General features: G+C 36.0%; 1 protein-coding gene across 1 annotated transcript in view; it reads right to left on the reverse strand.

Moving 5' to 3' along the window:
• ZNF644 (zinc finger protein 644) overlaps nt 1-15,755 on the reverse strand; it is a 110,637-nt gene that overhangs the window by 70,837 nt on the left and 24,045 nt on the right. The window contains 1 exon segment of the mRNA XM_037045472.1: nt 8,762-8,822. Within this exon segment, the coding sequence (XP_036901367.1) occupies nt 8,762-8,805 (44 nt within the window). The 5' untranslated portion in view covers nt 8,806-8,822.

Below are 15,755 nucleotides of genomic sequence, written 5' to 3' on the forward strand. Positions count from 1 at the left end.
AGATGACACTGGGACAAGTAAGATGACACTGGGACATCTCCAAAAGTGCCAATATCTGAACAACAGGGAGGCCAAAAGGAGAAGAGGAAGAGCAAGAAATTGAAAACTTATTTGAAAAAATAAATGAAAGAAAACTTCCACAATTCGGTGAAGGAATTAGATATACAGGTCCAGGAAGCACAGAGTCCCAAAGAAGATGGACCTGAAAAAGACCATATCAAAATACATCATAATTAAAATGTCAAAGGTTAAAGATAAAAAGAATCTTAAAAGCAGTGGGAGAAAAGGAGAGTTACCAACAAAAGAGTTCCCATAAGACCATCAGCTGATTTCTCAAGAGAAACCATGTAGGCATAAAGGGACTAAAAAAGTATTTGAAATAATGATGAGCAACAACCTACAATGAAGGTTACTCTATCCAGTATAGCTATCATTTAGAATGGAAGGGGAGATAAAGTACTTCCCAGACAAGGTAAAGTTAAAAGAGTGTATCATCACCAAACAATCATTACATGAAATGATAAAGGGGCCTATTTAAGAAAAAGATGATGAAAACTATGAACATTAGGATAACAATAAACTCACAGCTATCAGCAACTGAATCTGAAAAACAAAAACAAACTAAGCAAACAACTAGAACAGAAACAGAATCATAGATGTGGAGATCATCTGGAAGGCTATCAGAGGGAATGGGGAAGAGTGAGAATGGAAAGCAATCTATATATTAAAAGAAATCCCTATTAAAATACCACTGACGTATTTCACAGATTGAGAATATTTCAAACATTTATATGGAACCAAAAAAGACCCCAAACAGGCACAGCAATCTTGAGAAAGAAGAACAAAGTAGGAGGGATCACAATATCTGATATCAAACTATATTACAAGGCCACTGTCATCAAAACAGTCTGGTAGTGGCATAAGAACAGACACATAGATCAATGGAACAGAACAGAGAGCCCAGAAATGAACCCATGTCTTTATGGTCAATTAGTATTTAACAAAGGGGGCGGGAGCATACAATAGCCTCTTCAATAAATGGTTCTGGGAGAACCGAAATGGTACATGCAAAAAAAATGAAACTAGATCAACAACTTACACCAAACACCAGAATAAACTCACAATGGATAAAAGACTTAAACGTAAGCTATGATACCATAAAACGTCCTAGAGGAAAACATAGGCAGTAAAATATCAGATATCTCATGCAACGATATTTTTGCCAATACATCCCTACAACCAAGGCAAGGGAAAATCAAGAAAAGAACAAACAAATGGGACTACAACAAATTAAAAAGCTTCTGCATGGCTAATGAAAACATCATCAAAATGAAATGGGAACCAACTGTATGGGAAAATATATTTGCCAATGATACCTCAGACAAGGGATTGATCTACAAAATATATCAAGAACTCATATAGCTCTGGCTGGCATAGCCCAGTGGATTGAGCGCGGGCCTACGAACCACACGATCGCGGTTCAATTCCCAGTCAGGGCACAGGCCTGGGTTGCAGGCCAGTTCCTGGCAGGGGACACCTGAGAAGCAACCATACATTGATATCTCCCTTTCTCCTCCCCTTCCCTTCTAAAGATAAATAATAAATAAAATATTTTTTAAAAAACCTCATATATATGACTCAACATCAGGATGACAAACAATCCAGTTAAAAAATGGGCAAAAGATCTGAACAGACACTTCTCCAGAGAGGACATACAGAGAGCCCATAGACATATGAAAGGATACTCAACATCATTACTCATCTAAGAGACACAAATTAAAACCACAATGAGATATCATCTCACACCAGTCAGAATAGCCATCATTAACAAATCAACATGTGTTGCAAGGTTGTGGAGAAAAGGGAACCCTAGTGCACTGATGGTAGGAATCCAGACTGGTGCAGCCACTGTGGAAAACAGTATGGAATTTCTTCAAAAAACTAAAAATGAAACTGCCTTTTCATTCAGCAATTCCACTGCTGGGAATGTACCCTAAGAATCCTGAAACATCAATTCAAAAGAATCTATGCACCCCAATGTTCATAGCAGTACTACTTACAATAACCAAGTTTGGGAAACAGCCTAGGTGCCCATCAGTAAATGAGTGGATCAAAAAACTGTGGTATATTTACCCAATGGAATACTATGCAGCAGAAAGAAAGAAGGAACTCCTACCTTTCGCAACAGCATGGATAGAACTGGAGAGTATTATGCCAAGTAAAATAAGCCAAGTGGCAAAAGACAAATACCATATGATCTCACCTATAAGAGGAACCTAATGAACAAAACGAACAAACAAGCAAAATAGAACCAGAGGCATGGAAACAAGAACAGAATGACGGGAACCAGAGGGGAGGGGAGAGAGGCATATTGCGGGGAAAAAAAGGAAGGGTCAAATCAAAGAGCAGGTATAAATGACCCGTGGACATGGACAACAGGATGGGGATTGACTATGGGAATGTGTGGTGGCCAGACAGGGGAGAGCAAAAGGGGAAAAATGGGACAACTGTAATAGAATAATGATTTAAAAAAAGAAAACCTTTACTTACAGCTTGGAGCATGTAATTATTTGGGGGAAAAGGAAATAATTAAAAAATAATAAGTATAGGCATGGATGAAGCTTTCTTTTTTTTTAAATTTAATTCTTGTTCAAGTACAGTTTTCTCTTATATTCCCAGCCCTGCCCCCCACCCCCCAGTGCTCCCCTGGATGAAGCTTTCTATGAAAAAATTATATTGACCATTCAGCTTATGCATACATATCAATGCAGCCTACCTAAGCCTCTCAAAAATGAAACACAGTGAAACCAAGGATGAGTTTTTAGAAAGACCAAGAGAAATACAAACATACCTAGGAGTAAAGGCATCACATGGGAAATACTGCTCAAAAAAAAAAAGATAAGCCCCCAAAGAATGTAATATCTTAACCTTTAAAAATAACTCAAGAGAGCCCTGGCTGGTATAACTCAGTGAATTGAGCACAGGTCTCTGAACCAAAGGGTCGCGGGTTTGATTCCCAGTCAGGGCACATGCCTGTGTTACAGGCCAGGTTCCCAGCAGGGGGCACATGAGAAGCAAACACACATTGATGTTTCTCTCCCTCTCTTTCTCCCTCCCTTCCCCTCTCTCTAAAAATAAATAAATAAAGTCTTAAAAAATAACTCAGAGAAAACTATTGTAGGTCAAGGGTTTTCTTGCCTCTATTCTTTCTGGTCTTAAATTTAGTAGTTTCTCGAATTAAAGAATTTGAAAAAGGCATTCGTTGACTTAAAGCTGGATCTGAGACTAATAATTATATCTTACCATACATGCTAAAGGCAGCAAAAACATAACCACAAAGAAACAGTTTTTTAACACTTTAGCTGCAAGAGAAAACAGAGTCTGAGTCGGATGCTGTTAATATAGACGTAATAAATCTAATAGGTACTTACTAATGACTTTAATTTTCTTTTTACTTGCAGACTATGCTAACATTAGTTTACGTCAAATTATAAAGAAATTCTTTGCCCTAGCCAGTGCGGCTCAGTTGGTTGGGCATCGTCCTGCAGAGACTGATTCCTGGTCAGGGCACGTGCCTAGGTTGCAGGTTCGGTCCAGGTTGGGATGCATACAAGAAAGGCAACCAATCACTGTTTCTCTCTCACATTGTTGTATCTCTCCCTTCCTTTCATCTTCCCTTCCCCTCTCTGTATAATCAGTAAGTATGTCCTTCGCTGAAGATAAAAAATAAGAAATTCATCATTAGGAAATATTTATCCTAAATAAAAATATAAGAGAATAAAAAAGACTACTTGCTCACACATAAGCGTATGTGACTTTAATTAAAGCCTGCTTATTCAACATTAATAACTGAAGTACATAAATCATGAAACACATGTTAACTGATGGATGTTAACTGATGGATTTACCAATGAAGAAACATCTTTGCAAGTTACATATTCTCTAAAGAAATTAATTTATGATGAAAGTGACATTTCTTTAATTGTGCATTCTTTAATTGTGATATAATTTTAAAAATGCACAAATACCACTTTTCGCTAATTAGACTGGCAATAATTAAAACACAAGTTACCATTTAGCACAGCATTGGGAAAAGATATTCTCAAGAACTGCTAATAAGAATGCTATGGTGCAATCTCATTGCAATTTTGTAATATGTATCAGAAATTAAAGGGCACATATAAAGTGACCCAGCAGTACACTGCTATGAATTATCCTACACACTCTCACACAATCCCAATGATAGAGTCAAGAATATTCATTGCAGCATTGCTTATACAAGCAAAAAACCCAAGACTTACCCAAGTATCCACCAATAATAAAAGTTACATTATACCTAATGTATATATGAAAGAATGTTCAAGGTATATCAATAAATGTAAAAAGAAACATGCAGAATACATACAAGCTATTTTTGGTAAGTTATATGAGCACAAGGTTGGGAGAGAAGAGAGTTTTGCCTCTTAAATATTTCTGTACTATTTGTTCACACATATAAGAAAATGTGACTTTTATTTAAAAATACAAATTTGAAAATACTAAATGTTGTTTGGTAATATACTGAAAACAGTCAGATGTATGCTGTGCAATCTCAACAACAAAGAAAATAACTTTACTAATTAAAGTGTGTTTTTCACATTACAACAAAGAGAAGCACATCACAATGCTACTAAAGAAAGCGAAGCACAGAGTTAATTTGGACATTAAGAAAATTAAGGCAATATATGACACTTTCATGAATAACTTCAAATCCTTGGATTTAGGGATTCTGCAAAATGGAAATGCTTAGCAGCAACTGACTAAAACATTCAAGCACAAAATGAGGAGAAAGTGTGAAACTAAGGTATACCTATCAGCCTGAGGGGGAAAAAAAACTAGTCTAAAATCTTTTAAAGACCCGAAGTCAAGCAAATGCAAGGCTAACTTTTTCTAAATACTCAAATTTTGCCAACAAAAAACTAAACACTTAATTAACATCCAGGATAAAATAAAAGAAATAAATGAGGTTCTACATTAAATGGAAATCTGTGTCTAAGAAAATCCTTGCGGGGAGGTAGAGGAATTGCATGACATGGGGTCAATATCCAACTCTGTGTTCAACCTTTATGGCAGAAGTTGCAGAGGAAAAGCAACAAATTGATCCCAGTGGGAAAGAACCTGTCCTTGCTTTGGACTTCCTAGAAGGCAATCAAGCTTCAGGCACAAAACCCCCCAGGTGACTATGATAGCCAACTCAACTAGCCAAATTTTGAATATAAAAGAAAACTGGTATGAAATGCTTTCAAACTTTTAAAAAGTTTGATTTCTTAAGAAATAGTAAGGGGAATAGATTAAATGTAAGGGGGAAGGAGACTTGACTTGGGATGATGAACACACAACACAATACACAGATGATGTGTTACAGAATTGTACACCTGAAACCTGTATGATTTTATTAACCAATGTCACCCCAATAAATACAATAAAAAAGTAAAAAAAAGAGAAAAGACATTTGATCTGCAGATCTGCAATGATAAAACAAACTTTTACAAAATCCTTTTCAGCAAACAGCAAGTTTCCTAAGCTACAGGAATTAAAAATGTTATCACAATTCCAGACCATGATGTAATTTCTTCCTCCACTCCACTAGATTTTTTACCCTGAGAAAAATGAGAAGTTTTCTCTACTTCTTACAGATGGTGTAAGTCTTTCCAGTCTTCCCACTGCATTAAAATCTTCTGAAAATCTTCAGAGAAATAACTAGTACAAACTCACAAAGAGAATACTATTAGTGACAAACACTGGAATTTCCATAACATGGATCAATGCCTTCATTTGGAAAGAGTAATCAAAATCAACAATGACTAGGTATTTTATTCCAACTGGACTGAAAGAAGACTTGAGGAATTTTATTTCTCTTCCCAAAATGTCTATAATGCTATCTCTGCGTTCATAGACCCCTTCCTATAGCCCAACAGCAACTGAATTATTAATACCCCCATCCCATTCCAGCAAATATTCTGAATCTCCATTTGTATGAAGAGATATCTCTATTCACTGTTCTATATCTAACAAACATTCACTAAGTACTGTACTGAGGTAAATAAGACATGGATGGTGTCTACCTTCAAAGAGCTCACAGCCTAGTAAAGAAAGCAGTCTACTGCAGTATGGCCAGGTCTGGCTCAAAGGACAAGATGATGCTTGAGATGGACCACCATGCTAGGAAGATGAACTGACAAGGAGGAAGGGACATTGGCAATTGAGGAGGTAAGGGGCTAGAGAAGACTAACAACATACACTTAGGACTAAAACTAGGAATATAAACATCCTATATTGTTTACATAATGCTAGGCATTCTGAAATAGCTACAGTGGGATCATTGTATACCATGTTATAGAACTTACATTATTGTTTTCGTGCAGGTGATGGAGAAAAATGAAAGGGCCGTCTAGAGGAAGGAAAGCAGTGTAGAATGCTGGCAAGTGAGGTCAGAGACTCAGAGAATCCAATAAACAAAATTATAGACAGGTACAAAATTAAAAACAGGTACAAGAGTACATTATATACACAAAACTCAAGGCAAAACTAGGCTATGCTGATAGAATAGAGGATGATGCTTACCTCAGGGGGAAAGGCTATTGGACTGGAAAGGGAAGAACAAGAGAAACTTTCTGGGGCAGTAAGTACATTCTGTACCTTGATCTGGATGGAGGTTATACATGTAAACACATATGTAAAAACTCATTCAGCTCTATATTTTAAATTTTCCATTTACCACATATACATTAGAACTTAATAAAAAAGAAAAGTTCATATATAATTGTGGTGGGATAAGATAAGAGTAAATTAAGCTAGTGTCACCCATGAGTAATATCTAACCTGTAAGAAATCAGAATAAAAGTTCTAATATACACTGTATACTCAACTGGCAAACAAAATCCCTGTAATACCTTAAGTACAAAAGTCTAGCTGCTTCTCTCCTTCAGAAAGATACAGAGACAAATGTTCCTTATAATGCTATGAAAATCAAAGTACTCTTCCTAAATAAAAAGAAACAGCTCCCTACTAAGCCAAAAAAAACCCCAAACTTTTCTATACCACAGTACCTACCTCATAGGAGATATAAAGATTAATAATGCACAAGAAGCACTTAATACAAGAGACAAGAAATACTCTTCAAACTACCATTATTATATCATAGCAATAAAGGGAAAACTGCTCAAATTACATCTAAACCATTTATTGAGAATATAATATTTAACTGCACATTACTCAATCACAGCATCTACCTTTCTTTTTAAAAACTTTGAGATCAAGAAGTTTCTGACAGCTGAAACATCTGGTTATATTAGAAAAGGATCAAGTTAACTGCAATTTTATCAAAGTATTCTTCTTTCTCTGTATATCCTGAAGCTATGTTCACTTACCAAGATAGTAAATGTATACTATCAAAAGCTGATATTTAACATTTTAACAGCTGATATTATCAAAAAAGCATTCTTTCATGTACCAAAGTACATAACCACAGTTCAACTTTCTGAAAGTCAACAGCCTTAAGAAATTAAAGAAAATCAGAATGCTAAATTAGAAAAATCATTCAGCAGACATATCAGCAAGGAAAATATTTTAAAAATCATTTATAATTCTGAACATCATATTAAAAAGTAACAATTTGGATATTTTAACCAATTTGTGGAAGTGCTTTATTAATATAAAGTAAAATTCACAAAAGCAAAGACTACTCAAGTACCATAATCTAAAAGAGAACACTGAAGCAATCTAACAAGTCTCTTACTGAATTTGGTATTCTTTTCTTTTCTATTTTATTTATTTATTTTTTACTGATATTTTAAAAATTTATTTATTTTTGTAAGGGAAAGAGAAAGAGAGGTAGAGAAACATCAATGTGTGATTGCCTCTCACAACTACCCCCCCCCCCCCCGGCCATTTGGGACCCAGATGCAACCCACGCATGTGCCCTGACTGGGAATCAAACCAGTGACTCCCAGGTTCCCAGGCCCATGCTCAATCCACTGAGCCACACCAGACAGGGCTCTTTTTTATTTTTTAAAGATTTTATTTATTTATTTCTAGAGAGAGGGAAAGGGATGGAAGAAAGATGGAGACAAAAATCAAGGTGTGGTTGCCTGTCACGTGCCCCCTACTGTGTACCTGGCCTGCAACCCAAGTACATGCCCTGGCTGGGAACTGAAATGGCAATCCTCTGGTTCACAGGCCGACAATCAATCCACTAAGCCTCACTGGCCAGGGCATGCATTTGGTTTTTTAATATGTTTTATAATTAATGGAAACCACACACTTGAATTATATATATAAAAAAAAAGAAAAAAATTTAGTCCCACAATTTGATAGCTGTACTTTTCTCCCACCATATTAACTGGATGAAATGCATCAAAAAGTTAATTCTTTTTTTTAAAGATTTTATTTATTTATTTTTAGAGGGGAAGGGAAGGAGAGAGGGAGAGAAACATCAATGCATGATTTGCCTCTCATGCGTCCCCTGCTGGAAACTGGCCTGCAACCCAGGCATGTGCTCTGACTGGGAATTGAATCGTGATCCTTTGGTTCGCAGGCCCGCGTTCAATCCACTGAGCTATGCCAGCCAGGGCAACAACAACAAAAAAAGTTGATTCTTCATATTTAAAAATCTTATTAAAAAATTCACTGATTCTGGACTCAAAGGCAGATTTTTAAAACAAATATTTCGTATTGCTCCTACTTTGATATGTAACATTTTAAAAAGTAGTCTTCTACTTACCTAGATTTTGTCGTATTAACATCTTGCTGCAAGAATGATCTCATTCGAGATTAAATCAAACCTGAAAGAATACAGGCAAAACCATCACTTAGTTTTTTGCTTCAAGTACGAATAAGTACATCTATGACACACAATGCTTTTAAATGAAAAACTGCAAATCAATTTTTTCTTGATAAGACAGGTCTGAAAAACTGTTCAACTAAAACATGATTACTTTAACCTTCAGGAAACTTGCTAAGTACCTTTTTATTTTCAGAAAAAATAATTTATTCAAATGAGAAATTAGCTTTCTAGTTCTCTTCAGGAAAATTTTACAAAATGTGTTTTCATTAACTTTAGTACTGTGGCAATAGCTGTAATTAAAATCAGGATTTATTTATAAAACATACTTCTATCTAAATCAATGTTTACCTAATACTATTATTTTTCTGTCAAAAAAATATGCCAAAAAAGGCCAAAAAGTTGAAAAAATACAGAATGAGATGGTATAAAAGTATATACTAATAGTAGCCATAATAAAAGCTAACACTGATTGAGTACTTTACTAAATGCCAGGAATCATTATTACACAGAATAGCATATATTGACACTCTCCTACTTCCTCAATTTAATATTCAATCTAGTATATGTAATCTCTACCCCAACACTCCACTGAAAATGCACTAGGCAGAAAATCTCCTTACTTATAATTGTATCACATTTTATAAATTCTGAAAACGCAGTATGTCCTACCCTGAACTCTACATATCTCCTTCCCCTACCTGTAATAGGCTTGTTACTATTCTGAATTCTTACCCTCTAAAGATGGCACTAGCATACCTACTGCTTGCTATTCATACCTAGATTACTATAACTGCCATTTCTAGACTCATCTCAAATTCATCCCTCCCAAAACTATCCGGTTGTGAAAAAATTCGTTTAGTTTTTCCCATAAAATAGAAAACACATTTTTCATTTTCACCAATAACGTTACTGATCTGGGTATCTTGAGTATGTTGGCTATCTCCAATGTGGTAGAATGCTGATTGTTCTCAGTTAATGTCTCAATTTGATTGCTATCAACTTGAACTGGTCTACCCAACCGTTGGAGTATCACTCAGCAAGAAATCTCCAGCAGAAACTTCACAAACCACTTTTGATATGTTTGAGCAGTACCAGCACCTTTTCCTACACTACACGTTTTTTTTTTTTGCATTTCAGGTGTGTTTTTACCTTTCTTGAAATAATAAAGCACAACATGGAAAAATGTTGCATATTTTCTTCCATCTTCAATATTAAAATGGCTATACAAAAATTCACCAATTTTGCTAAGTTTTTTTGCAATGCACACTGGATATGACAGCTGTCATAATCTAACCAAATTATTTTGAATGAAGTTAAAGACAATGATATGCTATTAGAGCCACTGTACAGAATTAAAAAAAACCTTTTTAGCCAATCCAAGATGCCACATCTATGCTTCAAGTCCTTCAACAAAATCATCAATGTTCCCACTTCTGTCTATCTCTAATCTTTACTGTCACATTTACTCCATGTTTCTACTATACCAAACTTCAACTCCCAGAACAGGCCCCATGCTCTCAGCTTTCATGCCTTTTCACAAGGTACCTTCTGTCTCTCTTCAACTTTACTAGCACCTTTTCAGTCATTTTTCAAATTTAGCTTAGTCACCCTGACAGAGCCTTCTTTAATTTCTTCAGCTGCATAAACTTGTTTCTCGAATGCTATAGCAACTAGTGACAGCTCTGTATCAATCCTATCTGTTTATTTGTGTATATTCTGAACTATAGTAAGGCCAAGAATTCATTTATCTTATTTTGGCACTTTCGCTGGATGTGCACATAATAAAGGTATAACAATGCAGGCTTCACAAAAGACTATGGAAATTTTGTGTTGTATCCCAAAACGCTCACAGGAATACATATTTTTAAAAAGTAAAAATTCAAGCTAAAGAGTTTAATTCACATTTTCAAAGACCAGAGGAAAAAATTCTCATCACTTCTGAATCCATTCATGTCACTTCATGAAATAACTACATCTAAGTAAAATTACAACTGGTAAAAATCAACGGAGTGCAACCTTTCACTGGGTGAATTAATTTCACTGATCATCATGTTTGCATCCCTACAGAAAACAAAGTTTGTGGAACTATAAATCCTAGACTGATATAAGTATTAGCCTTAAGCAGAAAAAGATTTGGACAGGAAGGCAAATATGGTTTTAATACTAATAATGTCCACAACTTAGAAAAGTGATTCTCAGAATCACCCAGGCTTGTTACACACACACTGCTAGGCCCCACACTCAGAGTCCCTGATTAGGAAGTGAAAGAGTGGAGCCTGATAATTTGCTAATAAGTTACGAAAGTCATATTGACGCCACTACTTCCAGGACCAAATATTGAGAACCACAGAACCTAGAGTTTTCTGTGTAGTATCTAGAAGAAATGAGAATATTTTCTCTCTGCCATTCACTGCCACCCATCTTTATCCACCCAGAAGTGGGTAGTGGGACCTATTATGAACTAAACTATAAATCAAAGTGAGAGTAATAAAAGTGTGAGAAGCTGAAAAATGGCCCCACAAAAAATATCCAAATCCTAATCCTAGGAATCTGTGAATGTTACCTTATATCCTCCACTCTCCTTTAAAAAATCTTTTTGAAAAAGGTCTTTTCTGAAGTGATTAAAGATCTTGGATTATCTTGTAATTAGAATAGGCTCTAATTACAATCATATGTATCTTTATAGAGAGGGAGACAGGAAATTTGACTATACACAGGGAATGTGAAGATCGAGCAAGGAGAGTTGAAAACACTGGCCTGGCCTTAAGGGTTGCAGCCACAGCCAGAAATGCCCTCAGTCAGCACAAATGGAAAGAGGCAAGGGAAGTATTCTCTCCCCGAGACAGAACAACCCTTCTGGCAACTTAATTTCCATTCAGTGGTAATGATTTCAAACTTCTAGACTCCAGAACTATGAGACAGTACGTTTCTGTTGTTACTGTTTTAAGCCATCTACTAGTTTGTGGTAATCTGTTAAAACAGCCATAGGAAACTAATATATTGAGATGGTAGGTTCTCTAGGAAATAAATTAGAAGCACTATATAAGAGGTGTTCTGGACTGAACTGTGTTCCTATAAAATTCACTTTGAGCCCTAACACCTAATGTGACTGTGTATTTGGAAACAGGGCCTTTAAGGAAATAAGTGAGGTTAAATGAGATCCTAAGGGTGGGCCCTAATCCAATATGACTGATGAATATTGAGCAAAAATCCTCAGCAAACCAGGTTCAACAGCATATTAAAAGAATTAGCCTGGCTGGAATGGCTCAGTGGCCCTGTGAACCAAAGGGTTGTGGGTTCCATTCCCTGTCAGGGCACATGCCTGGGATGCAGGCCAGGTCCCCAGTTGGGGACGTGTGAGAGGCAACTGATTTGTGTTTCTCTCCCTCTCTTTCTCCCTCCCTTTTCCTCACTTTGACAATAAATGAATAAAATCATTTTTTTAAAAAAGAATCATACACAACAATCAAGTTGGATTTATTCCTGGAATACAAGGATGGCTTAACAAATAAAAATCAACCAATGTAGTATACCACATTAACACAATAAAGGAAAGAAATCATAATAACCTAAACTGATGCTAAAAACCTTGATATATACACTCAATGAACTAAGAATGGAAGCAAACTACTTCAACATAATCAAAGCTATATGGGAAATACCCACAGGTAATATCATACTCAATTGTGAAAGGCTAAAAAATTTTTCTCTAAGATCAAGAAGGTTAGGATACACACTATTACACATACCACTTCTATTCAACCCAGTACTGGAAGTACTAGCCAGAATAAATAAATAAATAAGAAAAAGAAAAAGAAGGCATCCAAATTGGAAAAGAAAAAATAGAATTATGCTTGTAGACAACATGATCTTTTAGATAGAAAATGCTACAGATTCTTCTTTTTTATGGTTGATACTATTACAGATGTCCCCCATTCCCCTCCTTTGCCCCTTCCACCCAGCACCCATCACTGCCCATCACCCCAGCCTTCACCATATCAATGCCTGTGTCCATGGGCGATGCATATATATTCTTTGGCTAATTTCTTCAAGTCCCCCTACCACTCCCCCCTCTGAAATCTGTCAGTCCGTTTGTTCCATGTATCCATGCTTCTAGCCCTATTTTGTTCACCAGTTTATTTTCTTCATTACATTCCACATATGAGTGAGGTCATATGGTATTTTGTCTTTCTCTGACTGGTTTATTTAACTTAGCACGACTATCTTCAGGTCCATTCATGCTATCACAAAGTTAAGCGTTCCTTCTTTTTCACAACTGTGTGGTATTCCAGTGTGTAAAGTACCAGATTTTTCTTCCACACATCTGATGGGCACCCTGGGCTGTTTCCAGATCTTGGATATTATAAGTAACACTGCTATGAACACAGGGGTGCATATATTCTTTTTGACCGGTGTTTCAGGGATTCTTAGGATAAATTCCCACAAATGGGAGTGATGGATCAAAAAAGGCAGTTTCATTTTTAGTTTTTTGAAGTAACACCATGCTGCTTTCCAAAGTGGCTACACCTATCTGCATTCCCACCAACAGTGCAAAAGGGTTTCCCTTTCTCCACATCCTCATCAGCGATTATTATTTAATGATTTATTGATGGTAGTCATTCTAGCAAGTGTGAGGTGATATTTCATTGTGGTTTTAATTTGCATCTCTCTGTTGATTAGTGATGCTGAGCATTTTTTCTTATCTCTTTTGCCTGTTTGTATGCCCTCTTTGGAGAAGTGTCTATTCAGATTCTTTGCCCATTTTTAAATTCGACTATTTGTCTTCCTGATGTTGAGTTGCAATGCCACAGAATCTTAAAAAAAAACTGTTAAAATTAGTAAATGATTTCAGCAAAATTGCAGGATATAAAATCAGCATATGAAAAGCAGTTGTTTCTATACACTAATAATGATCAACCTGAAAAAATTATGAAAACAATCTCATTTAAAAAGCATCAAAAATGCCCTGGCTGGTGTAGCTCAGCGGATTGAGCACGGGCCTACAAACCAAAGGATCGTGGTTTGACTGCCAGTCAGGGCACATACCTGGGGTGCACGCCAGTTCCCAGCAGGGGATACACAAGAGGCAACCATACATTGATATTTCTCTCCTTCTCTACTTCTCTTCCCCTCTAAAGATAAATAAAATCTTTATTTAAAAGCATCAAAAAATTTAGAAATAAACTTAACCAAGGAGGCAAAAGTACACAAAAAAAACTGTAAAACATTACTAAAATAAATCAAAGAAGATACAAATAAGTGGAGAGACTTCCCACATTCATGGACTGAAGATTTAACACTGTTAAAATGTCCATACTACCCAAAGTGATCTAAAATGCAATGTAATGCCTATCAAAATCTGCACATAAAAGGAAACAAATCAACAGAGAGGAAAAAAGCAATCTACAGAAAGGGAAAACAATTTTTAGAATATATGATAAGGGGTTAATACCCAAAATATTTAAGAAACATCTAAAATCAACAGTAAACAAAAAAAAAACAACTAAAAAAAAGGTAAAGTATTCAACTAGACAAATATCCAAAAGAGGTATACAAATATCCAACAATTTATATAAAAAGATCTTCAACCTTCCTAATCGTAACAGAAGTGCAAATCAAAAATCACTATGAGGTATCATTTCACATCCAATAGGATGGCCACAATCCAAAAAACAGAAAATCAGAAGTGTTGACAAGGATCCAGAGCCTGGAACTTTTCTGCATTGTTGGTGGGAACATAAACTCTGCAGCCATCATGGAAATCAGTACGGCAGTTCCCCCCAAAATTAAAAATAGTATCACCATATGATCCAGCAATCCTAGTTCTCGATACACATACATCCAAAAAAATTCAAAGCAGGATCTCAGAGATACTTACACACCCAAGCTCACTGCAGCATTATTTACAATAGCCAAGAGGTGGAAGCAACTTCAATGTCCATTGACAGGTAAATTTAGGATGCAGAAAATATGGTATAAACATTCAATGGAATATTATGCGGCCTCTGAAAAGAAAATTTACCCATGCCAGGTGGCTCAGTTGGTTGGAATGTCATCCTGTGTACCAAAAGGTTGTGGGTCCAATCCCTGGTCGGGCTTTGGGCACATACAGAGGGCAACCAATTCATGTTTCTCTCTTCCTCCCTGTCTCTCTCTCCCCCGCCTTCCTCTCTTTCTAAAATCAACACACACCTTCTTGGTGAGGATTGAAAAAAAAAGATAAACCTTGGGGACATTTTATGAAGTAAAATAACTAATCACAAAAGAACAAATACTGTATGAATCCACTGACATATAGTATCTAAAGTAGTTTAGTCGAAATTAGAGAAAAATAAAGTAGAAAGGTGGCTGCCAAGGATTGGAGGTAGGGGAAAACAAAATTAGTGTTTAACAGTTATAAAGTTTCAGTCTTGCAACATAAAAAGTTGTAAAGACCTGTTGCACAACAATGCAAATATACTTATCATCATTATACTGTATACTTAAAAATAAGGCAGTAAATTTAATATTATGTGTTTTACCATAGTTTTAAAAATAATTATTGAGGAAAAATAAATAAATACAAGGGTCAAAATGGAGTAATAGGCATTAAGTTTGCCCTCTACCTGAAAAGCCTCAGAAACCATACATGTGTATGAAATGAATTTTCAGATATTAGAGAGGTATACAATTGATGGTGAACCCTAAAATAAGGGAAACAAATGAGGCCAGCCCTCCAAAATCCCAACTTACTTTCCAGATAGAGAAAGTACCAATTCTCATCGGGGGAAAGGGTACGCAGGCAGTCTGTGGTTTCCTTAAGATTGAGATGGAAGTCCAAAGAAGCCAAGACAGCTAAAGATTACAGGAAACAGAACTGGGGACAATAGCAGAGAGCAAGAATATTCTCCAGTATCCAGTTGCATGGTTAGAACAAGCCTGTGTGAAAATT

This window comes from Sturnira hondurensis, unplaced genomic scaffold, assembly GCF_014824575.4.
Source record: "Sturnira hondurensis isolate 20B ecotype Veracruz unplaced genomic scaffold, ASM1482457v3 Scaffold0004322, whole genome shotgun sequence".
Classification (NCBI taxonomy): Eukaryota; Metazoa; Chordata; class Mammalia; order Chiroptera; family Phyllostomidae; genus Sturnira; species Sturnira hondurensis.